The sequence below is a fragment of the Zootoca vivipara genome, chromosome 3 (assembly GCF_965207765.1).
Source record: "Zootoca vivipara chromosome 3, rZooViv2.hap1.1, whole genome shotgun sequence".
In the NCBI taxonomy this organism is placed as follows: Eukaryota; Metazoa; Chordata; class Lepidosauria; order Squamata; family Lacertidae; genus Zootoca; species Zootoca vivipara.
In genome coordinates this window covers 54457952-54470772 of record NC_142586.1, presented here as the reverse complement: position 1 = coordinate 54470772, position 12821 = coordinate 54457952, and the positions used below count along the sequence as shown (strand labels likewise).

The window sequence follows — 12821 nt, the reverse complement described above, 5'->3', positions numbered from 1 at the left end:
AAGATACAGGCATAGGGTCCAAGGCTTCCAGTTACACTTTTTCTATCTTTCCTGTATAAAAAAGAGAGATGACAGACTCGGTACTTCTTCCAAAACTGAATAAAGGAGGGTGAGGGGAACCCTTCAGGGTTTTCCATTCCTTTAGCCATCTCCAACACCAATAGCCATTTCAGTAAAGGAAGAGAAAGAATGTATTAGTGTCTGTCCTTTCCTAGGAACTGCTGCTGCAACCGGCCCCAACAGGATTTACCATGTCTAAAACACCTCTCCTTTTACTGTTATACGGTGAAAAGCATGAGAAATGAACAAGTGACAGAAGTTGTACAGAACTTTATTGCTATAAACCATTCTGAAACATTTGTTTTCATATTCTATTTACAAACTGTTTTGTAAATGTTCTGCTTCCCGATTTAACTGTAATATTTTATTTGCGATGTTACTTAAAATAATCTCAAAAACCAACAAGGTTTATAAACAAGTGAAAAGATGCATATTTACAGCAACCCTGTTGATAAATATTCATTGAGAGAAAGAAAGAGAAATATTTTGTTTTTCTAGAAGTAACTTTATATAGAGAATTAAAAATGGCTTCTAACATTTGCCATGGTTCCCATAGAAGGCATCTTGCTTAATCATAAAAAGTGAACACTTTACAAGGTTAAAACTTACATTTGTCTATTGTATTAATTATACACATCAGTTCTATTACATTGCCCTTATTAAAAAGTAAATAGTGAGGTCCTGCAAATAACAAATAAAAATATGAAAAAATATGAATAAGAAAAATAGAAATACAAAATTCAGATATTTAAACTTCTGCACATGTACGTCAGTAATTACGCAGAATCAACCAGGGGATGAAGGACTACTTCTTGACTTTAGCCTCGGCTCTTCTTTAAAACAATCTGAGGGGAAAACAAAATACCTTCAGATATATAAAGCTGTTATTTCAAATAAAGATAGACCAATACTTAACATGAGATGCATTAGATCAAAGGGCCTTTTAAAAAAATAGGAATATCACATTTTTCTAAGCTGCTACAATGTCAACTTAACTGATTTGCATCAATAAACTAAATGGTTGATAGGGCTTCCCTGTGATGACACCCTGCCTAAAACTCCCTTTCGGGGAAGAGCACTTAATGAGCCTCCTTGTGAGTTTTCGTCTGCCATCAGCAAAGTTGATCCCCTCTCCACTGCCTGCAAATCTTCCCTACCCCGAAACAAAAAAGAAGGGGTGGGTACACAACTAGAAAAATTAAATGATTTTACTACAGCTGCTGCAAGCCAGAGTTTTGCCTGTCAGAGGCAGCCAATGTTCTCTGCTTTGTTCCTTTTCTTAATACAGTGGTACCTCTACTTACAAATAACTCTACTAGTGAATTTTTCTATTTACAAATGGAGCTCCGTCCGCCATCTTGGATGCGGTTTAGATAGGATTTTTTCTACTTACGAATTTTTAGATAGGGTTGCTTCGACTTATGAATTTTTTCTCCCAATGCATTCCTATGGGATTTGACGTACAAATTTTTTCGACTTACAAATGTGTGTTCGGAACGCATTAAATTCGTAAGTAGAGGTACCACTGTATGGTGCATATTTCAGATAGGACGGCTATAACTTTGCGTATGGATACATAGATACGGGTTTTCCAAGACTTTTTCCACAGTATTATTCAATGACTTGGAAGCAATTCAATCAAAATTATATGTTGCTGCACAACTGCCCAACAGATTCTGAAAACTTCAGCTTTATAAAACAAGCTCTCTGAACAAGACACAAACAGCAATAATATATATAAGTCTCCCAAGACATGGTCAGAGCTTTTGCTCTCCTGCTCAGGTGGTCACTGGAAATCTTTCAGCAGGTAAAATAGCATTGTGTCACACCCTTTCAGGATGTTTTTCTCGAAATACAAATAGCAGCTTCAGAGATCATGCAAGTAGCATCTTTTTGTCAGGAACCCCTCCCACAGTCCTGAGGCTGTAGACATTTTTACCTTTCCAGAGATGTGCAGCTGGTAGTCCTCACTAGAAGCTATCTGGTAATGCTAACAATTTAAAAATTAACCTGGAGAGTGAAACTTAGAAGTCTGAAGCAGAGAAAGCCTTCAGTCTGTACTGCTAGCTGCCTCGTGCCTATGTCTTTGCAGAGTAATTCAATTTACAAGAACCTGTACCCTTCTAATGCTCCAGGCGCTGCCACTGCAAAGGACAGAGCCCGGCTGCTGCCTACTCTTGCTTCTTTAGCATCTCCTTCCTTTCCAGCCTAGCCATATCCCATTAGCCGTATTCTTATCTCCAATTTATCAGAGATAGGGTTGTCACATAACCTTCACTCAGCACCAACTTGTGCTGTGCAATAGAGAAAGCTACATCATGACAACATCCAAGGTAGCTTGACACTGGAGCACCACTATAGCTGGATATCAGGTTGGTCTGCGTACATTCCAACTTATGCACACAGAGTCCTTTCCTCCAACTCGTGAATAATTACAACCAGCCAACCACAGATCTTAAAAGACTGCGGGCAAGCGCTTCCAAACCAGAAGGTATTTCAAGGCTGTCTGGGTAGAAATTAAGCAAAAAGTCTTGGGAAGGAAGAGAAAAACCGTTGAAAAATAGAGTATACCAATAAAGATCCCCTCTTTTACTAGTATGCTTATTCCCTCTTAGCAGACTCCTAGAAAATCTGTCTGGCTCTTAAGTTCCGTTAAAAAAAATTGCCACCCCCTCCCTTCACTGTATAATAAGGCACTTTGTACTCTTATGTACAACTTTGAGGGGGGGAAATTATATGTGTTAATTTAAGAAAGTAAGTACAGTCCAATCTGTAATGACAGCCATAGCTCCTCTAGTGAAACTCATAACTATATCCCCTCTCTAATAATAAGTTTATGGTGTGAATATTTGAAGTTATGAGTAATAATAATAATAATAATAATGTGTATGCTCCTTCTGGGGCATTTTGCCACCTTTGGTCCCCACCCTGCACTCAGCTCTCACCTGTGACTCCTAGAAGCTGTCAGCATGCGACAGCAGCCACACCCCAGAAACAGCTTCAAATGGCCGGCTGAACCAGATGAGGGTAGCCGATGGGTCTCAAACCCTCAGTAAGTGAGGGAATTCCCCTGCATGCAAAGACAGACTCTGGCAGATTGAGCAGACAAAACTACCCATGGGTCCAATGGTCAAGAAGGCAGTTTCTGCACGTGCTGTAGAGGGAAGCGAGGGACAGATGGGGCTTGTCAACCTGGGAAGGTAGCCCATCTATGAGAAGGAAAACTCTGAACCTAAACCTCCCCTGCCTTGTGGAATATCTTAAGGAGAAGAAAAGGCTAAGGAGTAAACCCTACACAAATCCAGAGTGGAGTCACTAAGACAGTTGGATGGCACCTTGTAAGCCCATAGCTGCCAAGTTTCCCCTTTTCTCGCGAGGAAGCCTATTCAGCATAAGGGAAAATCCCTTTAAAAAGGGATAACTTGGCAGCTATGTGTAAGCCTCATTCTGGCAGCTCATGCAGCCAAGCTGGTACCAAACGTATTGCTCTGCTTTCCATTTGATTACATCAGCAAGGCTGAGAGTGGGGTATTCTGGGCCCTACATACATACATACCCAGGCTTGTGCCCCAGGGAAGTCACTTTGGTGCTACTAACATAGCAGTTTGACTTCACTCCTGGATAATATGGTATTTTTTTCTGAGTTTGTACTTGAAGGGAATTGTGGAACCAAATGTGGTTGGTTGTAATATCCAAGTTGTCACAATGTCTCTTGTTTAAGTACCCCGATAATGAGCACTGATTTAATTCTATCAATTTTATTATGATTTGTCATGCAGTATTATACAACAGCCTGTTCAGAAAGTGCAAGCTTAACCATGAGGTTCAGAAGTACCGGTAAGTCGTATTGAATTCAACGGGGCTTACTACCAGAAAAGTAGGGTTAGGATTGCAGCCATAAAGAATTTTTTTTTAAATCCAAGTTGCTGTTTTATGGTTATTGTCCTATTGCTGCCTTTAATGCTCTTTTTGTGTGGGGTTTTTTGTGGTGTTCTATGGTTGTTCTATTTTTTATTAAAGTTTGGGATTCTATATTTATATGATGGTGTCTGCCCGATGTAGAAGGCAGCCTAAAAATATTTTAGATAGATATCCAAATATGATTTGGTACCACATATTTTAAACACATTGGAAACATCAATATATATATATAAACACGGTACAACAAATGCTATACTGTATTGCTAACATAAAGAGTAATCTAATGAACAGACCTTAACATTCCCCTTGATATTTAGTATTAATGTGTGAGGTGTTTACAGTGTTTAAATAGTTAGATTCAATAAAGAATTTCAGCTGTTAAAGTTCAATTACCTTTGCTGCAGAGCTAACATGTCGAGATGTAATTGTTTTGCTCTTTTCCGCAATAGCATTGGTCCTGGTTTCTTCAGCTAGTCTTTGGAGAAATAGGAAGACATTCAAAAGTACCTTTAAAAGAAGAGTACAGAGTTATTTCCAAAGAAATGCTTAAAAGCCACTACCTGTTGATTAATGAAGCACTCAACACAAACTAATGTTCCTTAAATCTTACACTAAGGATGCAAATATATTATTTGACTTCTGTACTGTCAACATCCACATATCTCCTCATAGCACACTCACACTGAAAACGTGACGGCTATTTCACACAACTTTTGAGAAACTGGTGTCGGATGGTTGCTGCAAACAGGGGAGTGGAGGAAACAACGAATAAAGGTAGATAATACTACTACACTTTATGGCCTTGAGTTCTAAAACCCTGGCCAAACAGCTTGGGTGGCACCCTAAACACCCCTTCCTGCACCACGGGGGGTTGGACTAGATGACCCCTGGCGTCCCTTCCAACTCTTACAATTTTATGACTCTATCTCCCATGGCACGACACAGCACTAGCGAAAGCGCCATCACATACGGCTACGGGTGGGGGCATCTGACACGAAATCCGCAACACTAGCTGCGGGTAACCGGAGTCCCCTTTCACGGGGCGCCAGAATCTCCCAAGGCCTGTCCCTGATCCTGGAGAGCGACCGGCGAGGCACTAAGGACCCTTCAGGTATAAGCAAGCTAGTGGGCGGCGTGGGGGTGGGGAAGGAGGGCGAGCGGTTCGGGCAAGCACCTGGAGAGGCTTTCCCGGGAGTATCCGACCGACCTCCGTTGGAGACAGGCCACTAGGCTTCTTCCGGCCTCCCCTTCCCCACACACCGCCTTCGCTCCCTGCCCCCCCCCCCTCACCAGCAGGTCGGTGTTGCCGCGCATGCGCAAGTGCGGCTTATGCTTGCTCAGCAACTTCTTCACGGTGCTCCGCCGAACGTACTCCATCCCGCCGCCGGCGGATCCAGCCATTTTCCCTCAAGCAGAGCGGTCTTCCTGCTCCAGCCGCGCCTGCGCCCGAGGAGTTTCGAATCTGCCGCCGCGCGCAGGGTGACGTCACCGCCGCCATTGGCCAATCCGCCTGCTCGGCCCCGCCTCCCTTCTTCTCGCTCCCCTAATGAGAGGAAGCGCCTCCCTCGCGCACAGCGGATGCAGCCTGAGCAGAGTCCCCTCTCGCTTAGAGGGTCGGCGTCCCGAAGCCACGCCCCCTGCCCTTCGAGCGTGGCGCTGTTAGAAGTGCTGCCGCCTCGCAGTTGTAAGGGCTTGGTGGGCGTGTCCCGCCCTTTGGAGACGGCATACCGGTATATTTGTCTATGGACAGATAGATGCCGTAATAGGCTTCAGGGAGCCCCTCGCACATGAGGCACTTTTTCTCCGCTTGCTTGTGGACTTGACTCGCCTACCTCACAGGGCGGTTGTTGTGGGGATTATATGAGCACCATAGCTGCCAAGTTCTCCCCTTTTTTAAGGGAATTTCCCTTATGCTGAATAGGCTTCCTCGCGAGAAAAGGGAAAACTTGGCAGCTATGATGAGCACGGGGTGCGCGGGAGGGAAGAACTGCGCGCACCACCTTTGTGCTGCTTGGAGAAAAAGCTGAGCTATGAATGCAAACAAAGTGCTCTTGATTCAGCTGTCCTGTCATCAGGTTTATAATTGCTGCTTTCCAGTTCTTAATGTAGGTGCTTCCGCTAGGCGAGAATCCTGGCAGTGCCGGATTTACGTATAAGCTAAACAAGATATAGCTTGGGGCCCCACTCCCTTGGGCCCTCCCAAAAAATTTCACTAGTAATATACTTCTTCTTAATTGTATTTCAGTTCAACAAATACTTTGATAAAATACATATTTTGTTATGTGCAAATGGCTTTAGATACCAATTAGGTCCATAAATTACCATATAGCATATTTTCACCACAAAAAACAGCAACAATTTGTTGTTGACAAAGGATAGCTGGACATGTAAACAGCCCAATTACCTTCAGTAGCTTAGGGCCTCATAAAACCTAAATCCGGCCCTGATCCTGTGCCTCAGGGATGGTAAGCCTGCAAACCTTCCAGATGTTGGGTAGACACGGCCAGTGGTTGAGGCTGATCAGAGTTGGGAGTCCAGTAACAGAGAGAGCTGTTTCATTATACAGAATCTGATTATTAGTCCACCTAGCACAATACTATCTTCACTGACTGACAGCAGCTGTCTCAGGTTTTTTAGGCAGGGTCCTCTCCCAAACCTAAGGTACATAGAAGAACAGAACCTGAGACCTTTTGCATGTGAATTGTGCTCTTCCACACCCACAGCATGTCTTTCCCTGTCTTAAGGTGGTGCAATGGGGTCAGTGCATCTGGCTGTTAACCAGAAGGCTGGTGGTTTGAGCCTACCCAGGGATGGCTGTGGGCAGGATTCCTGCATTGCAGTGGGTTGGACTAGATGACTCAAGGACCCTTTCCAACTCTACAATCCTGTTATTCTACCGTATCTGTAAGGCCACAGGTTCCCCATCCCTCCTATAAATACTTACCTAAAAGTAACTTTTACTTTTGATAGGCGTGCATAGGGTTTTATTGACCAATATGCAGCAAACACAAGATTAATTTTTTTAAAGTATTTTTAAGCCACTTTTTAGAGCTGCATCCTCACAAGCTGACAAACAATATTATAATGTGCTTTTTTAAAGGTGGCAAAACCATGTATTGATAGGTTTGCGTCAGTACAATCCTATACACATCTGCTCAGAAGTCACACTGTAAGATTGCAGCCTAAAATCAAAGGATATGGCTTCTGGAATAAATACTGAAACAGGTAAATATGTCTTGCATGTAATTAAACAAAAAGTGCCACCAGAACCACATAACAAACTGGCTTAAGGGAGTGGTTTTCAACCAGTGTGCCATGGCACCCTGGGGTGCCTTGAATGATGGTCAGGTGTTTCGCAGGCAACACTGGCCTCTGTCACTCTTTCCTTCCCTCCCTCCTCGCCTCCACCTCCCAAAGACATGCCCAGCTGTTTGTTGCAGCAGCCCTGGGTACAAGCTCCCCAGGCGAATGGTGCCTCTGGGGCTGGCCAGGGGTGCTGGTTGCCAGGAACTGAGGAGTAAGCAAGCAAGCAAGCAGGAGAGGGAGCCCAGCCCTTGCTTTTGGGAATGGACAGACAAGTCCCAGACCCCTGTGGACAGTGTGAAGAGGCACCTCTCTCTGGGGCAGGAGGAACAGCGGCTGCCTGCAGGACTCCCAACAAGAGGAGAGGAGGCTGAGGGAACACTCCACAAGGGTGAGAGGCTGCCAGCTCTGCAGGCAAGGGGTGACATAACTGGGCTCCTGAGCCCCACAGGGGTGCCGCAGAAAGAATGTAGTTGGTCAAGGGAGCCGTGGAGATAAAAACCTCTGGCTTAAGCTGATCTTATGATACAAGTATACAAGCTACTGGTGAACTGAAGGTTGCTGGGTTTATCTCTTTTGCGAGGGCTGTTCTGTGCAAATTAGCTAGCAGTTTTCTTGGGTTTTTTTGTTGCTAGCAGCTCTGCTGGCAGCTTCCCCAGTGCCTGGGAGCTTGGCCAGGGGCTCTTGCTTGCTGGCTTACAGCAGGCCTGTGGAAGAACCACAGACAAATCCCAGCAGCAGATTTTTGTCTGGGAGTTTCAGAGCAGTAGGGCCTGATTGTTATTGCACTGATTTTGCTGGGATCTTTTTCAAAATTCTAGGGGGAACAGTACTGCCTCTCTCTGCATATTTCTTCATCCATTGAGGGAAGCAATTTTACTAATGGATGCCCATCACCACACCAGGGTTTGGTGCTGTTGTGGAAAAGTATATTATTACATAGTCCTGTGGGCTGTTGTCGGTGGAGGTTCTTGTGGTCTTGTACCTTCCCCATATATTGTTTGTGTTGTTGCTTTATCAATGCAGGAATGTTCTTTGAAACCATGGAAGTCATTAGACCAAATCTTGGCCACATTGTTTTAAAATCTACACTATGTGGGTTCTTAAGTGGGTGTCAGGTTTGGTAGCCAATCCATGAGAGTGTTTTTTTAAAAAAACAAAAAACTGAAAGATGTCTCACCTGTCTATTAAAATATACTTTCTTCTATGCAGAATCACTCAGACTGTATAAAGCATCTGCTGGCTTTAAATTTCCTCCTGAAGCAACGTAGTAAAACACACACATTTATGTTGCTAGATTCTTGCAAAGCTGAAGTTGTTCGTGTTAATTAACATGCAAACAAGCTCTTGCTTTGATCTAACAGCTTGGTACTTGAAATGTTTATATTCCTCTTCTTAAAGATTATCTTCTTGTTGTCTTAAAAAACCACAAAGAAATAAACATTTGATAGCACTTAAGATTACATGAACCTGCGGAAAGCAAATAAACAGAAGATCAAGTAATTTTCTAAGGGGAGAGCAGGGAGGCGCCCTCTATAACTTTTCACTCTGTCTTGAGAAAATAGAAGTTCCAAGATCATACTTTCTAAACTTAGTACAAAAATCAAACAGAATGATTAGAACCTATCTAAAACAAACCCTCCAGAGTTGCAGTGTTCATGCCCAAAGAGCCATATTGGAGAAGCGGCATTAGTGGGTTCAACCACTCTGAAGGGGGAGCCATAAACTGCTGGATTGGGCTGAAGATGTTAAGTTGTCTCAGGTGAGCTTCATGAGGAGGCTAGGGAGCTTCCGCATGCAGCTCTTGCTATCCATCGTAGTTTGCCCTTGGGTCTGCCATGGAGCTGCATGAGCAGCCTTGGGGAAGAGCTGGCAAGAGCAGCCTGTGCAGTCCTAGCCTCCTCCCTCACGTGAGTATCAGAACAGAGAGATTGTGTCGCGCACTTATCCAACAAGTTGCCTGCATGAAAAGCGTGAGTAGGCTTGCCATATGCTCTGCTTACTTTTTCTAAATTGCTTGCCATAAAAGGCATTTAATGTATCTCTCTTTTTGGGGGGGGGGTGGAGGGTTTATGGCCTATGGACACCACATTGCCTATATTTTAGTTCTTACGTGTGTGAAGCCCAGCCCATTTGGATCTTTACAGGGAACATTACTGCTGACAATCTGGAATACATTGTTACATGTTTGGTAATCTGAAATGCATACTGTATCCACATTTCATGCTCAGTGAATACATGTTTGGTGCTTCTATTGGCCATAAAGTAAGTGTAAAATGAGTTGTTGGTGCTGATCCAGTTTTAATAGTTGATGAAAGTTCTTGGAAGTCTGTCCTGAACAATAACTCCAAAGCCTTAAGGCCCTTTGATGTTTTTCAGTGATGAAAAGATGTCTCCCAAACAGTACAGAACAGAACAATCCAGCAAAATTCAGTTCTAGAAAGATACAGATGATAGGTTTGATTATACCAGTTTCATAATTAAGTGGTGCATAGCCCAGTTTTCCTTTTCCTCTTTTTTTTTTTTTGCATGAAGAATAATTTATGTGTAGCTGTGGACCTTGTGTAGAACAAGATGAAAAAAATACTCTGAAGGCTGATATGTGACACGCTCCTGATTATATGGCTAGATTTGTAGGGGAGGCACTTTGTAGGGGAGGCACTTTGGTTTTTGCTAAAAAGCAACATATAATTGCTGATAAAATAAATCATATTAAAGAAACACTGTTCTCTTAAATAGGTATTGTTACGAATTATTTGTCCCTAATGATGCTGTTGTAGCAGCTATCACGTAAGGGTCCCTCACAGTGTGCCTCTGGCTGTGCTAACTTAGTACAGAACAATCATCTGAAAAGTTGTGTTAGCACTAAGCTGAAGCAGACCAGCTCAGATCTTTGAAAATCCACATTCCAGACAGCTGATGCAATTTATTAATCTAAGCACAGTGATTATTTTTGTAGAACCCGCAAGAAGCGAAAACCATTTAACAACTGTTGGATGAAGGCCACTCACTGAGAGATCGGCTATATACATTGCAGCTTTTTCAGAACGTGTCCCTGTGATGATGAGGGAGTGTGCCATATTCAAGTGCTGCAATGCTCATCTAAATTATAACTAACTTGGAGAGTGTAGCAATAGCAACCTTTTGTGACTACGGGGGGAAAAGCTGTAGAGCAGAAATGGAGAAGATGCTACCTTCCAAATATTGCTGGACTACAACTCCCATCATCCCTGAGCAATGTTGGGAGTCCCAACAAAATTGGAGGAACACAGGTTCCCCATTACTGCTGTAAGTATCAGCAGAAGATTACAGTAGGACTGTAGCAAAATGGTAGAGCACATGCTTTGCATTCAGAATGTCCCAGGTTCAAAATGAGCAGCTTACATAACACAATATAAAATAGTCATTATAAATACTAATAAAATCAAAGTTTAAAGGCAAATTTTACACGACAATTATCAAAATATAAATAAAGTCAACAGTTGTTGGGTTTTTTTAAAAAAAAAACAGCTATACAAATACATGTTAAAGTTACATGTCTGGGTAGACTTTTTGTTGTTGCAGGCATTGAAAACAATACGCTAAGGTGCCTGCCTAATATCAATGAGCAGGGAGTTCCAAGAAGTAGGTGAATAGTAGCTATCTCGCAAATGCAGAACGGACATTATAGCCTCAGATCAAAGTGGGTGAATGAGGACATCTGGGGTAAGTTCCTTAAAGTATGAGAAACAAATACAAATAAGCCTAACCCTAAGCCACAATTCATACCAAAGTACAGTCTGTTACCATTGTTAAACCAGTAACTTCCACAGTTCCTCAGTCTGTTTTTGCTGGCCACTGTTGAGTTTCTTTTTCCTCGCTGTCTGAAGGCAGCTTTGTCTGCCTCACCTTTCCCCACTGCTTCGCATTTGACTTCTCCACTCTGCTGATATTCCTTGTCTTTCTCTTCAGCTGTTCTTTTATGTTGTTGTGATGGCCCCAGAACCACAAACCAGTCTTCCCAACAAACTTATCCCAAGAGTTGCTTTGTAACTTCACATAACCTTTTTGTCAACTCTTACAGTGACTTTTTGCACTCAACAGTGGATGTAAAACATGACCATTTTGTGAATAGTTCAACACATGTTCAGACTGCGGGCCAGCACGAGTTTGGCAGACGTGATTTTCAGTTTTCCAGACTTACAAGACATTTTCTACATGTGTTGAATCACAAAATTAGGAAACACATGAATGAAAACTGAAATGCTTATCTAGCACCTATAACCAGTAGGCATTGATTTGCCACTTCCTGCTTTCTTGCTATTCTGTTGTGGTGGTTCCTTTTTACCAAAGCAGGTTAACCTACATTCTAGAATCCAGATGATGGATTATTCCATCTGGAGCTCAGATGCTCCCTTCTGCTGAGGATTCTGCCACTCAATTGCTGATACACTACTCTGGGCAGCTTCAAATAAATTATAAAGCCACAGTAAAACACCAAACATTAAAAACTTCCCTAAACAGGGCTGCCTTCAGATGTCTTCTAAAAGTCAGGTACCTGTAGTTGTTTATTTCCTTGATATCTGATGGGAGGGAGTTCCACAGGGCAGGTGCCACTACAGAGAAGGCCCTCTGCCTGGTTCCCTGTAACCTCACTTCTCCCAGTGAGGGAACTGCCTCAGAGCTGGACCTCAGTGTCCAGGCTTAATGATGAGGGTGGCGTTGCTTAGTGAAATGAGAAGATTATCCAGACGAATGCGATACATCCCCTCAGAAGCTGGGCCTAGCCAGCATTGCTCTATGGCTGGATCTACACTGACCTTTTTAAACGTTATTAGAACTATAATAGATATCACAGGGCATACTGATCAATTAAAAAATGTTCCTTACCTTGTTTTGTCCATAACAACACAGTTTCCCTATTGCCGGTTCCTGGTTGCTCTGCAGTGCCCTCTGGTGTCACATTTTAATACCGCATTATTAATGTTATAAGCAAATTCCATATACAGTATGTCATGGAAATCATTCCTTAACCCTTTGGTAACATTAAACCTGTGTCGTAAGTTGCTCAGAGAGTCGTGCTGATCAGACCAGCTACTTCTAAATGAGAGACTGCAAAAACATGGGGAAAGGCCCCCTTTAGTCACAGCAGGGTTCTGAAATACAATTCAGCTATGCTTCCTGTTCTTCATGTTATTGCCATTTAGAAAAGAATGCTTCAAAAGATAACATGTAAGAACTCTAATATTTACTCATGCTGTCTTGAGCTACTTGCTAAACAAGCACTAGCCAACATGGTTCCCTCTAGATGTTCTTGGACTACAACTACCATCAACCCCAGTTAGCATAGTCAACAATGATGGAAGTTGTATTCCCTCAAAAATCTAGAACGGGGTAGGCAACCTAAGGTCCGGGGGCCGTATGCGGCCCAGTCGCCTTCTCAATCCAGCCTGCGGACGGTCCAGGAATCAGCGTGTTTTTACATGAGTAGAATGTGTGCTTTTATTTAAAATGCATCTCTGGGTTATTTGTGGGGCATAGGAATTCGTTCATTTTTT

At 43.0% G+C, this 12821-nt stretch overlaps 1 protein-coding gene across 1 annotated transcript; it reads right to left on the bottom strand.

The window, feature by feature from the left end:
- Nucleotides 1–315: 315 nt before the first annotated feature.
- On the bottom strand, nucleotides 316–5408 carry CENPW (centromere protein W). The gene is made up of 3 exons (XM_035110692.3): nucleotides 5272–5408; nucleotides 4375–4488; nucleotides 316–905 (listed from the first exon to the last, which is right to left on the bottom strand). Exons 1-3 carry the CDS (start codon nucleotides 5380–5382, stop codon nucleotides 879–881), a joined length of 252 nt encoding a protein of 83 aa, XP_034966583.2. The 5' UTR covers nucleotides 5383–5408; the 3' UTR covers nucleotides 316–878.
- Between the last annotated feature and the right edge of the window lie 7413 nt (nucleotides 5409–12821).

Excerpts from the sequence above, each read along its gene's own strand:
- CENPW (XM_035110692.3), bottom strand. The coding sequence starts at position 5,382 with ATGGCTGGATCCGCCGGCGGCGGGATGGAGTACGTTCGGCGGAGCACC. Across the intron at positions 4,489-5,271 it reads GCGGCAACACCGACCTGCTG|GTACTTTTGAATGTCTTCCT; the intron begins GTGAGGGGGGGG and ends CTTCTTTTAAAG. Across the intron at positions 906-4,374 it reads ATGTTAGCTCTGCAGCAAAG|ATTGTTTTAAAGAAGAGCCG; the intron begins GTAATTGAACTT and ends TTTTCCCCTCAG.